Source organism: Hemitrygon akajei, chromosome 3 (genome assembly GCF_048418815.1).
Source record: "Hemitrygon akajei chromosome 3, sHemAka1.3, whole genome shotgun sequence".
Taxonomy (NCBI): domain Eukaryota; kingdom Metazoa; phylum Chordata; class Chondrichthyes; order Myliobatiformes; family Dasyatidae; genus Hemitrygon; species Hemitrygon akajei.
The window spans coordinates 126,557,214-126,577,474 of record NC_133126.1 but is presented as its reverse complement, the minus strand read 5'-3'; the positions used below and the strand labels follow the sequence as shown (position 1 = coordinate 126,577,474).

Genomic DNA, 20,261 nt, shown 5'->3' with positions numbered 1-20,261 from the left:
TTGCCCTCTTTCCAGCAAGTGACAATCAGTAATTTATGGCTCTTTGTTCTCAATCAGCTTGAATCACACAGATCAGACACAGACCAACACTAACAAACCTGCATGTTATAGCCAATCAAGAACACCTCACAAATAACTTCTTCTTTGCCGAACTTCTTCCCTAGTTCAGCAGATTACCTGAGGTATTATTATGTCTCCTTTAAAACACTGATCAAGCCAAGTAACAAACTCAAAATGGAGGACATAAAACAGTTCCACAAAATGGCAGCCTCCATAACCAAGCACATGACAGAGACAAAGACAATTGGTCCATCTGCTTCTATAGGCCTTGATTCATTCGAATTCATCGATTTGTGGACTGTAGTTCTTTCTGGCTAACAAAAACAATACTTTGAAAGCATTAGGCCACCTTATGTTTTGCCAGGAATTCCAATGCATGATGCTGACCCATAGTGACCAACAAAGTATCAGGTTTCACCCCGGTGCTCACTGAACCAGATCATAGAATGTTTTCTGCCAGCGGCAAGAGAAAGTCAGCAAAACTTTAATACAAAATAAAAGTTTTATAGATACAGACAAAAAAAGGGGTTGAGGTTGAGTCGGCTTTTATCCCAATTCAAAATAATGAATTCATCTTTTGCAAATGATAAAACAAAGTTATGTACCCTTCTAATTTACCACAGAATGTTCCAATACACCTCTCTGCTTAGATTTTTTTTGTTTTGAATTCCAATCAAATATTCCATCTTGAGGTTCATAAACATATGTTTTAAGCTTTCTTTTCATTAGCATTTTTAAATGAGTTTGAATACACTGAAAATGTGCAAGCAAGATCACTGTTGTAGGGGTCATAAGCATATTTCAGGTCATCATTTTAAGTTTATGCTGATGGAGAAATATATTTTACAGTTAGCTGCAACATCTATTGTTTGCGTGTCTTTTTAATAATGTTCATATTTCTTGGGATTGATGATTTTGAGGAGGTGGTTCTATAATTTGTCAAAATATTCTACTTAGACCTGCATTCGGAGATTTGAATAACACATGAATGTAAGTTTGTGAAAATATAGAAGAGGAGGAAGGGGATAACCTTTCTAAATCTATCAGCAAACTTTTACCAGTATCATATTTATGTTGGTCAGGTTTCCCTTCTTTTCTCCTGTTCCATTTCCCATTCTGGTTCCCCTCCTCTGTTCCTCCCTTATTCAATTCCTTCTTCCTCACCCTTTTGCCTCTTCCACCTATCTCCTCCCAGCTTCTTAATTCATCCACCTACCTCACCCACCCAACTTTTTATTCTGGTTTCTGCCCCCTTCCTTTTCAGTCCCCATGAAAGGTCCTGACATATTGGCTGTTTATTCACCTCCATAGATGCTGCCCGGCTTGCAGAGTTCCTTCAGCATTTTGCGCGTTGCTCAGATTTCTAACATCTGCAGAATCTCTTGTGTTTATGTTCCCTATAATTTATATTCTTTATATATCTATATTTAAAGTCTAATTTATAGTTTGTTGTCCTAATTTCACACCGTTGGGTTGGAATGAGTTCTTTAAAAGCTACCTGGATTTTTTTGTAGGAGGCAGTCTTTCTAAGATATGTATATTTAGCTCTCTGTCTTCCATTGCCCTGCAGAATAATGATGCTGTCTGTCCTGAAGCACACTGAAACACCAGTGAAGTTCTGGTTCCTTAAGAATTACCTCTCGCCAACATTCAAGGTTTGTAACAAAAAATCAAACTCCAGTATGATTAAGAAGAGAGAAAATACTATAACCCATTTCCGTGCTTGTGTAGGAATTGTAGTGTTATATGCCTTTTCAACCCATTTTTTCAAATAAAATGAGCCACTTCTGATCATTATGTTACGTACCCCGTAACTGGGTCACTTACCAGCAAAGATAGAGAGGTCCATTGAAGTCTGATGGTACTATTTTTAACAGTATTTATTGATAGAAATACACAAAAATAATATCAATGCAAACACGCAGATAATATACGTCGTCAATACGAAATCTAAAAGCACGGGTATAGTAATAATAAGAAATAAGCTGTATCGTTGTCTAGGGGATAATGAATTGTCCAATGGAAATATATAGTTCATTCAGTTCATACAGGCTGCAGCCGTTGGGGACCCTGTGTGGCAATTGTTGGAGAGAGAGAGAGACAGGTTAAAACTTGCCCATTCTGTTTAGGATGTCAATCCTTCGAGAGTCGTTGAGAGTTGAGTTCCCTGTTGTTAGCTAAAAACAGTTTTTCCGTGGCAAAGGTCACCGATTCCGGGCAAATGGAAGCGGACGCACGTAGTCTTCCACCGGCTTTCGCTATTACGGGATCGCTAGCGTTTCTTCTGGTGTTTCTGAGGGGCTGTGCCCACAGACCCTCTTTTTATCCTGACTCACAGGGGCTCAGGTGTCAATCAGGTTGGGATGATGCAATCCCTCCACCAACTTCCTCCTTGGTTCATTGCCTGGGGCGTCGATGCATCGTACAGGATGCAATACACAAGTCCGTCTCCAAGAGACAATAGCCGGCATCAATGGGTCCACCTCTCGGAGGCCAAGACACATTCCACCGCCTTGTGGATTCTGCATGTCTTTCTCTCATTTCCTGGGTCTCCTGAATTGACTCAATAGTGATCTTGCGATTCTCACAAAGGAGGGGGCTACCCCGCACCCTTCGGCCCCTCAGAGCTGTGGTACATTCATAACAATTATAAGTATGCTCCAAATTTAGCAAACCTATTTAAACCAAGAATCATAAAATAAAAGTTAATTAGTTTCTCTTTCCAAATGTGTTGTGCGCAGTTGAATTTAAGGATTTGTTTTGATTGCTAAAACATAAAATAAGAAGCACTTAGCAAGTCCTTCAAGCAATATAGGCCAAACACAGACAAACCTCAGGGGAGTATATGGTGACATATATATACTTTGATAATAAATTTTCATTGACGTTGTATTTGAAATGGAATAGCTTGGGACTGGCGGCATGGTCAGCCAAGCTGTGCCAAGAGGTGTGTTTCCATGTTGTGTTACTAGACGACTCTAAGTCATCCAGCACGTATGGAAAAAAAAACAATTTCAGGATAAGGACCTTTCATGAGAAGGTGAGAAAACATGTTGGTTTCAAATTGTGGAGAGGGTGTGAGAAGGATGAATAGGACAACAGGAATATCTAACAGGGTTGGTGTTATGATATGCCGTTTACCAAGTCTTTTGGCCACTGACAGAGATGGAGAAGTGAAGTGAACTTTGAACGAAGGTGCTGTGCATCATTTCTGCTTTGGTGCTTTAGTTAAATACTGATTGCAAGAATATTCCTTGTCTTTCTGGGCTGATATTAGATGTTATAATTGACTAGTCTATTTTACATGTCCCACTAATGCTCTTAGCAAAGTTCTTAATGTCTTCATAGAGATAAGCACAACAGTCAGGAACTGGTCATGTGTCCAGATATTGTATATTTTGTGCCGTCACTCAGTACTGCCATTAAGGGGCAGTTTCAGGTAATAGTCAGGTGAAGGTTTGTTCAGGTCTGTGTTTTGGACCAAGGGAGGTAAAGTTGAAAGCAGAGGCACCATCACCTGGCAGTACAGAAGGTAGGGTGGGGGAGCTGTATTTCGGGATTGACATTGCAATAGATAGATCAAGAACTGGCAGCTCAGAGGAAAAAAGTAAGTGGGAATTGAGTGCCAGTATTCTGGAAAAAGGGAAATGAATTGGAAACAACAGCTTCATTACAGAAGTAACACAGATTGGAACTTTGATTGAAAGATGAGTTATGAATTGGGGGTGGTAGTATTTGGTAGAGAAGGGAGTAAGGATTGATGTTGCATTTGGTAAATATAAGTTGTAGCATCCAAATCTGCCTTGGAAAAAACAAATTGTCTTTGGAAAGCCAAACAACATTGTCCAGATTCATCTTCACTTCTCCAGAAGGAGTATTATTTCTCCAGGAATGACATTGGCAGAGATGCAGGGACACCGCATACTCAGTAGAATTTCATGAACTGACACAAAAAAAAATCCAGAAATGGCTATTATTGTGTTTCACTCCCGTAGAAAATCAATTTCAATATCATATTGTTGGAAAAAACAATGTTTCACAATTAAATTGGATATATAAAATAGAAGGATTTTTCTTCTCCAACTCAATATCCTTCTCCTGTGTATAAGATGATTGACCAACAGATGCTTGAAAAGAATGCTATAACTATATTTGATACTTCAATAATATTTTTTCATTCATGTTCCTCTTCCCAAACTAAGCTAAACAGTCTAAGGCCAACCTTATTTGGTCATTATTTTAAATCCCAAGTGCAAGGTTAATTTAAACGACATTCAGTGGCCACTTTATTGGGTAAACCTATACACCTGATTGTTAACGCAAATGTATAGTTATTTTTATTTATTGAGATACAGCATTGAATCAGTCCTTCTGGCCTTTCGAGCCATGCTGACCTGCAACCCCTGATTTAACACTAACTTAATCACGGGACAATTTACAATGACCAATTTACCTATCGACTGGTACGTCCTTGGACTGTGGGAAGGAACCAGAGCACCCGAAGGAAACCCATGCAATCATGGGGAGAACGTACAAACTCCTTACAAATAGCAGCAGGAATTGAATCTAGGTCACTGATACTGTAAACTGTTGTGCCAACCTCTATGCTATTGTACTGCCTCAAATATCTAATTAGCCAATCATATGGCAGCAACTCAATGCATAAAAGCATGCAGGCATGGTCAAGAGATTCAGCTATTGTTCAAGCCAAACATCAGAATGGGGAAGAAATGCGATCTAAGTGACTTGGACTGTGGAATAATCATTAATATCAGACATGGTGATTTGAGTATCTCAAAAACTGCTGATTTCCTGGGATTTCATGCACAACAGTCTCTTAGAGCCTACAGAGAATGGTGCAAAAAACTAAAAGCATCCAGTGAGCAGCAGTTCTGTGGATGAAAACACGTTGTTTATGGGAGAGGTCGGGAGAATGATCAAACTGGTTCAAGCTGACAAAGAAATGAAAGTAACTCAAATAATCACGCATTACAACAATGGTGTGCAGAAGAGCATCTCTGAACGCACGACACATCAAACCTTGAAGTGGATGGGCTGCAGCAGCGGAAGTCACACTGGGTTCCACTCCTGTACCTAATAAAGTGGCCACTGAGTGTATATGTTACAGCTTAACATGAGAAGGAATTAAAAAATTAAACACAAAAAAGCTACAGATGCTGGAATCCAAAATAAAAACAGAAATGCTGGGGGAGCTCACTAGCTCGGTAGCATTTATGGAAAGAGAAATGGCTGATGTTTCAGGTCGAAGATTCTCCATCAGAACTGAGAAGGAGAGACCAAATCCATCTAGGCCATACACAGAGTGCAGTCAAATTCATTGTTTGTTTGAAGCTCACAGAGTAAACAGTAACACAGTAATAATAAATACAGTGGTGAGAATGGTGCAAAGATTGCAGTGCAGTCTGAAACAGTGCAATAGTTACTAACGTCACAATAGTGGAATAACCAAGGTAGAGGTAAGAGTACAAGAACATAGCAACACCACTGGGAAGGAGGTATGAAGGAGAGGATAGTTTGAAAGCAGGTGATGGAGGGCAGTAGATGGAACAAAAGAAGGGTCTATATTTGAGTAAAATAATTTTGCTATTAAATGGACAATTAAGCTAATTGCATAAGGTGTTATAAATGGTATGCAGTCTGGGTGATGTTGTATAGAAGGGCCTCCTCAGGCCAGAATCTACAAGTGAAAGAATAAAAGGAGAGGAATTGTAGGCAAAATGACCAGTCTTGATACTAATAGAAAGAAAGAGCAAATTACAAAGTTAGAGAATTCAATGTTGGGTCCTGCAGGATGCACTGTACCTGGACACATTTTTTACAGAGTTAAAAAGTTGTTTCACAGAAGTGAATCATGTTAATTAATATAACCATGGCTAATTGCCAGTGTGATTATGGCAAATTGGTGAAATGCAGAATTTAAATCGGTCGCATTTTCTATATTCTGCTTATTGTCTACTCTTTTTTTTGTAGGAATTTATCCCACACATGGCAAAGAAGTATGGTTTCCAATATGAACTGGTACAGTACAAATGGCCCAGGTGGCTTCACCAACAGACTGAGAAGCAAAGAATCATCTGGGGTTACAAGATACTCTTCCTGGACGTGCTTTTCCCACTGGCTGTTGACAAGATTTTATTTGTGGATGCTGATCAAGTAATTATTTTTAAGATGTGAATTTTTGATTGCTAGTTAAATATTTATCATATGAAGACCCTTCAGATGTGAACTGACATTTAAGCAAGCCTGGATAGTAAATATTAATAAGCTGATGGCAAGTAAGAAATATAGCAGTTTAAGTCACAGGAGCTCTTGCCATATCTGTTTTGTGAATATTCCAGCAATAGCAGTGTGTATTGATGTGAAGCAGATGCCTTCAAGCCCCAAAGAGCCAATGAAGGCAATTTGTATATGCCTTTAGAATGCCTGCAGCAACAAAATCTGTGCCCTTAAGTGTGTTGTGTTTTGCAAGAAAGGAAAGACAATGGAATGGTTAAGATAAATTAAAGATGGTTTTCTTACAACTGACTGTGAAGATATAGGGCTCCTAATGTTCTCAATTCTATAGAAAGATTAATGCGGGGCTGAAAACTCATTGTACCTAACATGCATACTTTTTTTGGATATATATTGTATGCTTCATCAAGTTTGAAGCAGCAACAGTACCTGAATATATTACCATCCTGCTTTATCTATCAAACCTTTTCATTGTTCTAATTCCTCAGATCCCACTGAATCCCTTCTATTATCATCCATTCCTTTACTTTGTTGGTAAGTCCAGACAGTGAACATTAGTGGACATTTTGACCGTAGAATCTCTTGATGCACTCAGTGTGTCTCCAGCATGGATTACTGAATGACAATCAGAGTTGAGAGCTTTTTTATCCAGTGGTATGGAAGTCATTTAGTATCCCTTATGCTGCTCTGCCTGAAATGGTCTAACATTTGAAGTATTGGGCACTAAATTGCTGGTCTTCACTATCAGCAAGCTCAGTTTTCAATATCAAAATTGATATTAATCAATAAAGTTATTATGCATCTGTTACTATCTGACAAAATCGATTAGTACTCTCTAAAACAATTCCTGACCCTTTGTGTCTGGTTCTTGAATGTGTGAAAGGGCTCAGTTAAATAGCTTGTATTACAGAATTATTTTAATAATCTTTTAAAAAGCTTTCCATTTGAATCAATTCCAATGCAATTCCTGAACTGAACGCCACACTAAAGATGCATTAAGGGGTGTTTGCAGTTTGCTTTCGGGCAATGAGAGTTTGCAGTAAACTTTTAATTTAGATACAGATCGAACTCCAATATAGTACCTGACACTTCGACACGATATACATGGCTAGAAGGATGCTGCTAGGTAAATTGATTCTGAGTCATAACAAGGAAATTGTGCAAATGGGTTTTACAGTATTTCTTGCAATGTCTTTGTTACTTTTAGCAGCATCACTGACTTTATCGGAAAAAGGTCTTGGAATGGTTGAAGACCGTTCCTTGCCATTTAATGCACAACGAATTGCAAGGTTCTTTGCTTGATCAACTTGCCATTTTTTCCACACAGATAGTGCGTGCTGACTTAAAGGAGCTGCGCGAATTGGACCTTGAGGGAGCTCCCTATGGGTACACTCCTTTCTGTGATAGTCGTAAGGAAATGGATGGGTATCGGTTCTGGAGGTCAGGTTATTGGGCAAATCATCTGCAGGGAAGAAAGTACCATATAAGGTATGATCTTTGCAGCTTAACAATAGTTAAGTTATTGATCAGGAAACATTCAGCCTTTATTTGCCCTATTGATGTTTTAATATTAGACTATAATAGTATATTATTCTATTTTAATTTTATTGGTAGTAAAGTGCTTTGGACTACTCTCAGGATATGAAAGAAAAGAAATAGATGACTTCCTTGTACCTCCATCTGTTTACTCTCTGATTTGTCACTACTTTTCTGAGTTTATGGAGGACAGTTGGGAAAAGCAGATGCAAGCTTTGTATATGTGCTTTCTAAAGAATTTGTGGTGAAGATTAATACATGAGATGCGGAGAAATTTCTTTAGCCTAAGAGCTGTGAATTTGTGGAATTTGTTGCCACATGCAGCTGTGGAGGCCAGGTCGTTGGGTGTATTTAAGGCAGAGATTAATAGGTCCTTGATTTGAAATGGCATCAACGGTTACAGGGAGAAGGCCGGGAACTGGGGTTGAGAAGGAGGAAAAAAAGGATTAGCCATGATTGAGTGGCGGAGCAGACTCGATGGGCATGATGGCCTCATTCTGCTCCTTTGTCTTATGGTCTTATGAAATGAAACCAAAGCTGTGCACAGCTGCAAGAAAGGCAGTTTGACAGTGTTCCATTGTTGACATCAGCCTGTGGCATCCATGCTAGTGTAGAACTCAAACACTTAGGACTAACAGATGTTGGAGGCTAGATTATTTGGGTGTGCCATCGGAGTCTCCATTTATAAGTCAAGATAACTTCTTGTTGCTCTTATTGAAAGTGTGGTTCTGACACCAAACTGTTCTCAGGTTTCAATGAGAGCAATCTTTCATAATGTACACTGAACTGCTAAATCCTTTTAATACTTGGCAGATTTCTTATCGATCGCTCCTATGCAGTAAATACTTCTTTTGACTGAGACAAATAAATTTCTTACATTTATACAGCATTATTATCAAAATGACTCCCAGACCTTTCTAAGTATATCAGTTTGGTGAGCTGAGACTGTTGTCATTTTCCATTCTATTTGTTGCATTGGCAACATTCTGCAATTCAATCATTCCTCGGGATGAGTAACTTGATACTAATAAGCTTTGAAACTTTTGAGAGCATTCTGATGTTAAGTTGCTGTAGTGGGAATGGGTTCCTTGCTTGAAATAAGAATACCTCTGAGCTGCTTCAACATACATTTGCCAGAGGTTAGTCTGGCCTTTAAGCCTCCAAATCTCTGCTGAGCCCTTTATGTTGTAAAACATCATGTACATATAAATAATTTCAATTACATTTGACACTTTGTAATTATTTTTATATTTGGTATGTCTAACTGCATGAATCTGTATGGTGTTTTGAGTGATTTTTACAGTTTATTGGTTTAAATTTTTGCTCTAGATTTTCCTAAAACCAATTACAAATATTGTTATTTAACTACAAATATTTTGAACAACTTTGAATACTATTGTTCAAAAATTCAGAAATTGCTACTTGAGTTGTGTTGCTTCCCATACACTTTAAAAAGAGCTTGATGTCAGCCTCACTGAGATGCTTTAAGCAACATGGGATTACTTCATTTATACAAAGGCGGTAACAAAGCATGCAGTGAATGTTAAGAAGTGTTCACCACAGATTAGGTTATCTTTTAATGATGTTGTGAGGACTAATTAGTAGCAAGAAATTGTTTCACAACCCTTCAATCTGATTGGTTTTGGCTATGTATTTGCTTACCTCATGCACTCAGACCCAGATGTCCAGTTTCCCTCTGTTTTTAATTTTCACTCTCAGCAGTTTGCAGTACAAAAACATCTGCAGACTTGCAAGGGCAAATCTATGTCATGCTTGGCCCAATTAATCGTGCTACCTGAACAAAATTAAAGCACTTTGCCATTGTACAGTTATGTTTAGTGAGAACATTTCATCATTCACAACTACTTGACACAGCTTTAAAATCTAAAACTGCATTGTTCAGTGAGAAGAGAGAAATTCTCAGCTTTCCGTGAATGGAGGCAAGCATGGCTTTCCACGACTGAAGTTGGCAACAACTATAATAACATTTGAATTTATTTGGTTTGGACATGCGTTTCACTTACAGATTAAGTTTATCTATTTACCTTAAATTTTTGTTTCCCTTATTGGAAATTCTTTTGGCTGAATTTGATTGAGATATCCTGGGCCAGAGAGGAGATTGTCTCCACAGTTTATGCAAAATCTTGGAAACTGTAAAAGAGATTTGCGATGTTCACTGTTGACTGTCCCTCCATCTCTAACACCTACACCTGCTTTCACTGCAGCAAATGATTTTTCATCTGCCTGGTTGTACTAAAGGGTCAAAAGAAAACAATATACTAGGACATCCTTTGTTAGATGCAAATCCTCCAACTCTTCCCTGAGCTTCTGTCATTCTCTCGCAAACTCAATTTGTACTTGCACCAGGCCAAGAAGCGTGAGTTGCTGCAGGACCTTTCATCTCTACTGTGCGTTAGTTTTTGCTCAGAGGTTCATAGCAATCTCTACAGCATTCAGGAGGACAAATGCAACCACCTCAGTTTCAGGAATGGGGAGGGGGGTGGAAAGTATGGATTAGTGGATACCAAAGGTCATCATGTGTACATTTTGAGGTGGGTGGCATCCTAAGGCTTGTGTCACCAGTGCGAAGAGCATTTACATCCCATGTAAAATTTAAGAGCCAAGAATGACCAACAGCCACCTGAAAAGACCCCAGGAGTCCCCACTCTCAGTCAACTTGCCTCAACCAAAGGAGGCATTTGGCAAACCAAACATTTCTGTACTGCCAAGTTTGGCAGGATTAAAGTTAAGAGGGTGGGTTTTTCCTTTCACACAGTTAACCTCAAACCAGTACATCGGCCATTGAATTATCTAGATTTGAGTATTATTGTTGACAGTGACCACCCCCAATTTTCTGTCAACAACAGTTACAAGCTGCTTTCCATTTCCTGAAGACATATCAAAGCATTTCAGTTTTGTTCTCTGGTGAAAATGCATTGCTTTCATATACTGATGATTCTGCAAGTATTAAATTAGATAAATGTGTTTATAAACTATGATTGTTTTTGTTGATTCAGCTGTCCACCTGACCAGATTACACCTCAGTTTAGTAAATCAATTGCTTCCAGTAACATACCACTTCTCATCACTGCACTGAAATGTTAGTTTTTTTGCAGGGGAAAACCTGGTTTAGGATTGCATCACATTAAATGCATCTTTTACAAGGAGTTGCAGTGCCACCATGTGACAAAGGAAAGCCCTGCCTAAACAGAGTAAATCATAGACTACAAAGAACACTCAGAGCTTCATCCCTTCCAATTCTGGTTAACATCTCAGTTGGTAACCATACTTCCATACTTCTGATGAGCTCTCAAGAAAGGAAAAACATAATTGTTTTCAAAGAAAGAAGAAAGGCACTTCCATTTCTGGATGTTCCATCTCACCTTGTTGAAGTGAACTGCAGCTGCTGTACTGCAGACAATATAGTAGTAGCCAGTTTACACACGACATACTCCCACAGATACCACTGTGGTGATATCCAGATAATCTGTTCTAGTGATATTAACTGAGGATAAATATTGGCCAGGATGCCAGGAATAACCCCTTTGTTCCTTTTCAAAACAATGACCAGCTGGCATTTCATGTTCATTTGAAATACACTGATGATTTACTGTACTGTTAAAAATAATTGTCCCTCAGTTGCTGGATTGAAGCCTGGTTTTTGTGCTCTGACAAGTAAATAAATTAACCCATCCAGCAGAGACTTGCCAAATAGGAATAATGTAAAATTAATTGTTAGCAAATGTGAATAAGTAATGAACAATAATAAAATGGACATTGGATTCAACAGCAAGTGCTGGCAATAAATCGTAGCCTAAACTGCACACATAGTTGAAGATGTAGGCAAATTCAACTACCTCAGAAGCAAAATCAGTAAATCAGGAGGTACAGATGAGGACATCAGAGCAAGGATCGGAAAAGCCCAACATGCCTTCACAACCCTGCGACCTGTTTGGAGATCTACGGCCACCTCTGTCAAAACTAAGCTCCGTATATTCAGCTCCAATGTGAAAGCCATCCTGCTATATGGATCCGAAACATGGAGAATCACTAGCCCCAGCTGCAACAAGATCCAGACCTTTCTCAACAAATGCCTCCAGCAGATCCTCCGCCTCAAGTGGTACGACAGAGTGTCAAACCTAGACCTATGGAAGAGAGCAAACCAAGAGCCCATTGTATTCCAGATAAGGAGGAGGAAGTGGAGATGAGTTGGCCACACCTTGAGGAAGAGCCAGTCGAATGTCACTCGACAATCACTTGAATGGAATCCACAAGGGAAGAGAAGAAGAGGTCGCCCAAAGCAAACCTGGAGGCGTAGGCTTTTGGATGAACTGAAAGCCGCCAGCCAAACTTGGGAGACTGCAAAAACATCTGCTAGAGATCGCAGGAAGTGGAGGACTTCTGTTGACGTCCTATGCTCCATAAGGAGCGAAAAGGATTAAAGGTAAACTGCACAGATTTACAAAAAAATGATTTAGTTCCTTTGGGAAAGTAAACAAGCAGCATTGCTTGATATGCAACAATAGAGACTATCTTTAAAACAATGTTTTTGATAATTTGTGATCAAAGCATATGGTGTTCAATGTTATTCATCTGTTGGTGCTGCAGTAACTTGAAGCAAAGATAAAGTACTGTGCAGAAGTCTTAGGCACCCTAGAATTTTGTTTTAGATGTTTATTGTTTGGCTTCTGCATTAGTGTGTCAGTAGAAAAGAGTGAATTTTAAAAAATAAAATGTTTCAGAGAAATTTTTGTATTTTGTTCAGAAGTAACAATATTAGTAGACCACTTTTCAATAAGAGCTTAATTACTTTGCAGGTATATAGTCCAGTACATGGTTAAACAAAGATGGCAAACAAGTGCTAATGATCACTGACATGATGAGTTGAATGAATTAAGCAGATTAACTGAAATAGAAATGGGTGAAGAAGGAATCAAACCAGGCAAAGAGCAACCAAACTTAAAGGTGCAGTGTGTGCAGATTTAACCTTCAAATAATCTCTCTTGCTTATACCATAGCAAGAGTGAGCAAAGCAACAAGGCATAAGATGGTTGTCTTGCATCAGCAAGGTCTCTCCCATGCAGAAATTTCGTAGCGAACTGGAGTTTCAAGATACATTGCCCAATTTGAGGACTAGAAACACAGTAGTCAGTCATGGAAACTGAATGCAACAGTCGAGAGATGCATCAAGCTGATGTCCCTTTTAAATCAGAAGAAATCCAGCACTGTTATCAGCTCTGAACTCACAGAAACCACTGGAAACCAAGTAGACATCTCTTTAGTCCGGAGAAGTCTTGCCATCGAAGAGTTGCTGCCAGAAAGCCATTCCACTGAAGTGAAAGCAATGCCGAAAGACTCACCTCCGCACAAAAACACAAGGACTGGGATGCTGAACAATGGCAGCAAGTGCTCTGGACCAACAAGTCAAAATTATATCAGTCAAAATTTGGCTCAAACAGGAGGCTGTTGGTTCATAGAAAAGTGGAAAGCACTAAATGGTTTCTGCTACTTTAGCTGTCTGCTTCATCACTAAAAAGTATTAAAGATATGAGTTTTCTGCCTTGGAGAATAAATAACCCAAGTATGTGAAATTATATCTGTCCCTGATCCCTGTAATGACATACCAGTAAGTTTATCAGGGGCCGAAATTTTTTCATTTCCTTTTCTCAAACCAATAACGTTCTTTCCTCTATTTATCAGCTTCAGCTTGGCACTGCAAATTTTTAAAGTCCTTTGATTTTACAGTTGAAGATTCATTTCTGTTCTCCCAAGTCCCAAATGCGGTTTTGTTTACCATTAGGTTATCTGTTTATCCCTCCTGCACAACACAACTGAAAACAAAAAATGAACACCCTGCAGGGTGCTGTGGTAGTGTAATGGTTAGCACGCTATTACAGCTCAGCTATCGGAGTTCAGAGTTAAATTCTGGTACTGTCTTTAAGGAGTTGTATGTTTTCCCTGTGACCACGTGGGTTTCTCCAAGTGCTCCTGTATAGTCCAAAGATGTACTGGTTAGTAGGGTAATTGGTAATTGTAGGTGGTCCTGTGTTTAGGCTAATGTTAAAAAGGTGAGTTGATGGCAGTGCAGCTTGGTTGGCCAGAAGGGTGTATTCTGCACTTTGTCTCTTAAAAAAAGTTCAAATACAGTGCCTATAAAAAGTATTCACTCCCCTCCCCAGAAGTTTTCCTGTTTTATTGTTTTACAGTATTGAACCACAGTGAATTTAATTTGGCTTTTTTGACACTGATCAACAGAAAAAGACTCTTCTGTGTCAAAGTGAAAACAGATCTCTATAAAGTGATCTAAATTAATTACAAATATAAAACGCAAAATAATTGATTGCATAAGGTTCAACCCCTTCAAGTCAGTAGTTAGTAGATGCAACTTTGGCAGCAATTACAACCTTGAGTCTGAGTGAATAGGTCTCTGTCAGCTTTGCACGCCTGGACACTGTAACTTATCCCATTCTTCTTTAAAAACCTGCTCAAGCTCTGTCAGATTTCATGGAGATCGTGAGTGAATAGCCTTTTCAAGTCCAGACACAAATTCTCAATTGGATTAAGGTCTGGACTCAGACTTGGCCACTCCAGGGCATTAACCTAAAGTTCTCAACCTAGAGTTGAGATTTTTGATTGGAGAAAGGCTAACTTTGAGGAGATGCACAGGGATTTAGAGAGAGTGGATTGGGTCAAGTTGTTTTATGGGAAGGATGTAATAGAGAAATGGAGGTCATTTAAGGGTGAAATTCTGAGGGTACAGAATCTTTATGTTCCTGTTCAGTTGAAAGGAAAGGTTAAAGGTTTGAAAGCGCCATGGTTTTCAAAGGATATTAGAAACTTGGTTCGAAAAAAGAGGGATGTCTACAATAGATATAGGCAGCATGGAGTAAAGGAATTGCTCGAGGAATATAAAGAATGTAAAAGGAAACTTAAGAAAGAGATTAGAAAAGCTAAAAGAAGTTATGAGTTTGGTTTGGCAAATAAGGTGGAAGTAAATCCGAAAGGCTTCTACAGTTATATTAAAAGCAAGAGGATAGTGAGGGATAAAATTGGTCCCTTAGAGAATCAGGGTGGTCAGCTATGTGTGGAGCTGAGGGAGATGGGAGAGATTTTGAACGATTTCTTCTCTTCGGTATTCACTAAGGAGAAGGATATTGAATGGTGTAAGGTGTGGGAAACAAGTAAGGAAGTTATGGAACCTATGACAATTAAAGAGGTGGAAGTACTGGCGCTTTTAAGAAATTTAAAAGTGGATAAATCTCCGGGTCCTGACAGGATATTCCCCAGGACCTTGAGGGAAGTTTGTGTAGAGATAGCAGGAGTTCTGACGGAGATGTTTCAGATGTCATTAGAAATGGGGATTGTGCCGGAGGATTGGCGTATTGCTCATGTGGTTCCATTGTTTAAAAAGGGTTCTAGAAGTAAGCCTGGCAATTATAGACCTGTCAGTTTGACATCAGTGGTGGGTAAATTAATGGAAAGTATTCTTAGAGATAGTATTTATAATTATCTGGATAGACAGGATCTGATTAGGAGTAGCCAGCATGGATTTGTGCGTGGAAGGTCATGTTTGACAAACCTTATTGAATTTTTTGAAGTAGTTACGAGGAATGTTGACGAGGGTAAGGCAGTGGATGTAGTCTATATGGACTTCAGCAAGGCCTTTGACAAAGTTCCACATGGAAGGTTAGTTAAGAAGGTTCAGTCGTTAGGTATTAATGCTGGAGTAATAAAATGGATTCAACAGTGGCTAGATGGGAGATGCCAGAGAGTAGTGGTGGATAATTGTTTATCGGGATGGAGGCCGGTGACTAGCTGGGTGCCTCAGGGATCTGTTTTGGGCCCAATGTTGTTTGTAATATACATAAATGATCTGGATGATGGGGTGGTAAATTGGATTAGTAAGTATGCTGATGATACTAAGGTAGGAGGTGTTGTGGATAATGAGGTGGGTTTTCAAAGCTTGCAGGGAGATTTATGCCGGTTAGAAGAATGGGCTGAACGTTGGCAGATGGAGTTTAATGCTGAGAAGTGTGAGGTTCTACATTTTGGCAGGAATAATCCAAATAGAACATACAGGGTAAATGGTAGGGCATTGAGGAATGCAGTGGAACAGAGAGATCTAGGAATAACAGTGCATAGTTCCCTGAAGGTGGAGTCTCATGTAGATAGGGTGGTGAAGAAGGCTTTTGGAACGCTGGCCTTTATAAATCAGAGCATTGAGTACAGAAGTTGGGATATAATGTTAAAATTGTACAAGGCATTGGTAAGGCCAAATTTGGAATATTGTGTACAGTTCTGGTCACCGAATTATAGGAAAGATATCAATAAATTAGAGGGAGTGCAGAGACGATTTACTAGGATGTTACCTGGGTTTCAGCACTTAAGTTACAGAGAAAGGTTGAACAAGTTAGGTCTCTATTCATTGGAGCGTAGAAGGTTGAGGGGGGATTTGATCGAGGTATTTAAAATGTTGAGAGGGATAGATAGAGTTGACGTGAATAGGCTGTTTCCATTGAGAGTAGGGGAGATTCAAACAAGAGGACATGATTTGAGAGTTAGGGGGCAAAAGTTTAAGGGAAACATGAGGGGGTATTTCTTTACTCAGAGAGTGATAGCTGTGTGGAATGAGCTTCCTGTAGAAGGCCAGTTCAGTTGTGTCATTTAAGGTAAAATTGGATAGGTATATAGACAGGAAAGGAGTGGAGGGTTATGGGCTGAGTGCGGGTAGGTGGGACTAGGTGAGATTACGAGTTCGGCACGGACTAGGAGGGCCGGAATGGCCTGTTTCCGTGCTGTGATTGTTATATGGTTATATGGTTATATTAACTTTGTTTTTTTTATGCCATTCCTGTGTAGCCTTGGCTTTCTGCTTGGGGTCATTGTCTTGCTAGAATACATATCTTCTCCCAAGTCACAGTTCTTTTGCAGACTACATCAGGTTTACCGCCAGGATTTCCTTGTATTTTGCTGCACTCATTTTACCCTCTACCTTCACAAGCCTTCCAGGGCCTGCTGCAGTGAAGTATCCCCACAGCATGATGCAGTCACCACCATGCTTCACATTAGGGATGGTGTGATTTGGATGATGTGTGGTGTTCGGCTTACAGAGTTTAATCTGATAGCCAAGGAGCTCAATTTTGGTTTCATCAGACCATATGACCTTCTTCCAGCTGACTTCAGAAGCTCCCACATGTCTTCTGGCAAACTAGCTGAGATTTCATGTGAGTTTTCTTCAACAGTGGCTTTGTCTTTGTCACTCTTCCATAAAGCTGCGACTGGTGAAGCATCTGAGCAACAGTTTTGTATGTGCAGTCTCCATCGCAGCAACTGAAGCTTGTTCAGAGTTCACAGTTGTCATAGGTCTCTTGGAGGCCTCACTCATGAGTCCCCTTCTTGCACGGTCACTCAGTTTTTGAGGATGGCTTGCTCTAGGCAAATTTATAGCTGTGCCATATTCTTTCCATTTCTTGATGATTGACTTTACTCCAAGTGACTCGGAAGTTTTCTTGTATCCATCTCCTGACTTGTGTTTTTCAATAACCTTTTTGTGGAGTTGTTCGGAGTATTTTTTTGACTTTATGGTGTAGTTTTTGCCAGGATACTAACTCACTAGCAGTTGGACCTTCCGGGTATAGGTGTGCTTTTACTACAATCAGTTGAAACCTTGGCTGCACCAGTGGTTATTTGGTGTGCCATATTGAAGGGGATGAATACATATGCAATCAATTATTTTGTGTTCTATATTTGTAATTCATTTATATCACTTTGTAGAGATATGTTTTCACATTGACACAAAAGAGTTAAATCCATTGTGATTTAATGTTGTAAAACAATAAAATATTAAAACTTCCAAGGGGGGCAGTGAATACTTTTTATAGGCAGTATATAATAAACCTGCAAAGGAAGTCTGATGATTAGGAAACTCTGATCCACAAAAGATTATGGTCCAACGAACTTCACTCCAATTAATTTGATTTGTTATCTTATATAGAGAATGCATTGTGCAAAAGTGAAATTACTCACTAACTTGGTATGCTGTAGTCATGTTTATGGTGATTTCACTTAAATATGAATGCCACTTTAATTGTATTCTCTTTTTAGTGCCTTATATGTAGTGGACTTAAAGAAATTCAGAAAAATTGCTGCTGGTGATCGACTCAGAGGACAGTATCAAGGCCTCAGTCAAGATCCCAACAGCCTGTCCAATCTTGACCAGGTTTGTGTGCATGGTTTTATTGCTGTACTATGGGAAGAAGGTAGGAATATTCATATCATTTGTGGTATACGCCAAGACTAATCTGCTTAGCTGTTTACCTTTTACAAGGATGTGGATATATTTGTGGCTCAGATTCTAAATTCTAGGAAAATCTTGGACAATTCAAAGGTATCCACTACTTTCTGAAACTGAAAATCCAGGTAAAGCCTCATTGATGTTCGATTGATGTTGAGGGATCTATTGAGTTGTAAATGGCGTCATGTGGCAAGCTGAAAACTCAGAATCCTCTATGCAAAAACATCTATGTTGTTGCTCTTTAGCAAAAATCCTGTTCTTTTCAATTTATTTTATCACGATCCCTAAAAGGTGAAAAATAATTCCTCCCTCATCTTCCTCACTAAATTTGTTGTAGTTGATGTACCTCACTGTATTGATCCATTGTTATTTGTAGCTCTTTAGTAGAAATTGGATGTTTTGTTTTTAACATTGCAATAATAACAGCACTAAAAACTAAATTGTAGTGCAGTTTGGAACAATCCACAAATGCAAAATGTGCAAAGTAAATGCAAGATTATATTGTATTAATGTGTCACTTATCCTTCAATACTTGGAAAATCAGGAATTCACAATACTTTGCAAAAGGAGCCCAAATCTTAATAATTTTAACCTTATCTCTGTTGAAATCACTCCACTTGGCTAATTCAGTGTTTTCAATTCAGTGAAGACAGTGATTTTGCTATACCATCATTAGACCTGGATGATTGTTTCATCCTCTGGAACAGTAACTGGTGTATTTGATTATCCAAACAGTTCTGCTATTATCAACTATCATTCCTCTTAAACTCTTAAGATTTAAGATTATTTAATGTCATTTCCAGTACACAAGTGTAAAGAAGAAGAAAATAATTGTTCAGATGCAATGTACCACAAAATAACACAAGATAAAGAATGCAATAATGAAAAATAACAACAAATATAAATATATAAAATAGCTCCTATGCATAGATTGTTGTATATTCATAAAGTGATGCCAGGCACAAGAGTGTCTGTGCATAAGGTGGAGGTGTTGATCAACTGTATTGCTTGGGGAAAATAACTGTTTTTGAGTCTGGTGATCCTGGCATGGATGCTACGTGGCCCCCTCCCTGATGGGAGTGGGACAATTGGGTCCATGAGTAGTATGGATAGGATCCTTCATGATGTTACTGGCCCTTCTCTGCACCTTTCTGTATATATGCTCTTGGTGCCAGTGATGCGTTAGGCAGTTTTGACAACCACTGTAGAGATTTCTGTCTGCTGCAGTGCAGTTTCCATACCATGCAGTGATGTAGCATGTTAGGAGGCTCTCTACTCCACATCTGTAGAATGATGTGAGTTATAGGTGTGCATAGTCCAGCTGTCTTCAGTCTCCTCAGAAAGTAGAGGTGTTGTTGAGCTTTCCTGACTGTGTAGGATGTGTTCTGAGACCATGAGAGGTTGTGCGAGGTGTGCTCTCCCAGGAAGTTTCCACTGCTGTGGCACCAATGTAAAGAGGAGTGTGGGTGGTGCAAATTCTCCTGAAGGTGATAACCATTTCCTTTGTCTTGTTGGCATTGAGGAAAAGGTTATTTGCCCAGCACCAGGCCTCACTCCCACCTCCTCTCTGTAGGCCATTTCATCGTTGTTGGTGATGAGCCCTCCCACTGTCGTATCTTGACAATGTGGTTACTCAGGTGTTTGGCCGTGCATTCAGTGTGTGAGCAGGGTGTACAGCAGTGGGTTCAGCTCACAGCGCATTTTAAACTTGTGAATTCCAATTTTAAACTCCTTAGCTAGTTGAACAACCTCCTTGGATCTACCCTATTGAGCCTTCTATATTTACCAGGAACCAATGTGACGTGTCTTTGCTGCACTTCCTCTTTATCTTGCATTTCCTTCTTTAGTTCAGCAGATAAAAATACTCAGTACTTTAGGGGAGACAAAACTGACTACAGATGCTAGAATCTGAAGCAAAAAGCAAACTGCTGAGGGTATCTTAGTGAGTCAGGCAGGTCTGTGGAAGGAAATGGATAGTTGTCAGAATGAACTGCAGATGCAATTATGGAACGTTGATTCATATTCTTTCATTGTCCATGAAATATTTCTAAAATCAGTGCAAGGGAATTAAGTTGTGTGGGTGCAGCCCACACTAAATTGTTGATCTCATTCAGAT

The 20,261-nt window shown here is 39.3% G+C and overlaps 1 protein-coding gene across 2 annotated transcripts in view; it reads left to right on the top strand.

The window, feature by feature from the left end:
- The window catches only part of uggt1 (UDP-glucose glycoprotein glucosyltransferase 1), a 177,258-nt gene that overhangs the window by 134,149 nt on the left and 22,848 nt on the right, over positions 1-20,261 (top strand). For both annotated transcript variants that reach the window (XM_073040806.1, XM_073040805.1), the window contains 4 exons: positions 1,631-1,715; positions 6,052-6,234; positions 7,643-7,803; positions 17,956-18,070. In XM_073040806.1, the coding sequence (XP_072896907.1) occupies positions 1,631-1,715; positions 6,052-6,234; positions 7,643-7,803; positions 17,956-18,070 (544 nt within the window). The remainder of the gene's footprint in view (positions 1-1,630; positions 1,716-6,051; positions 6,235-7,642; positions 7,804-17,955; positions 18,071-20,261) is intronic.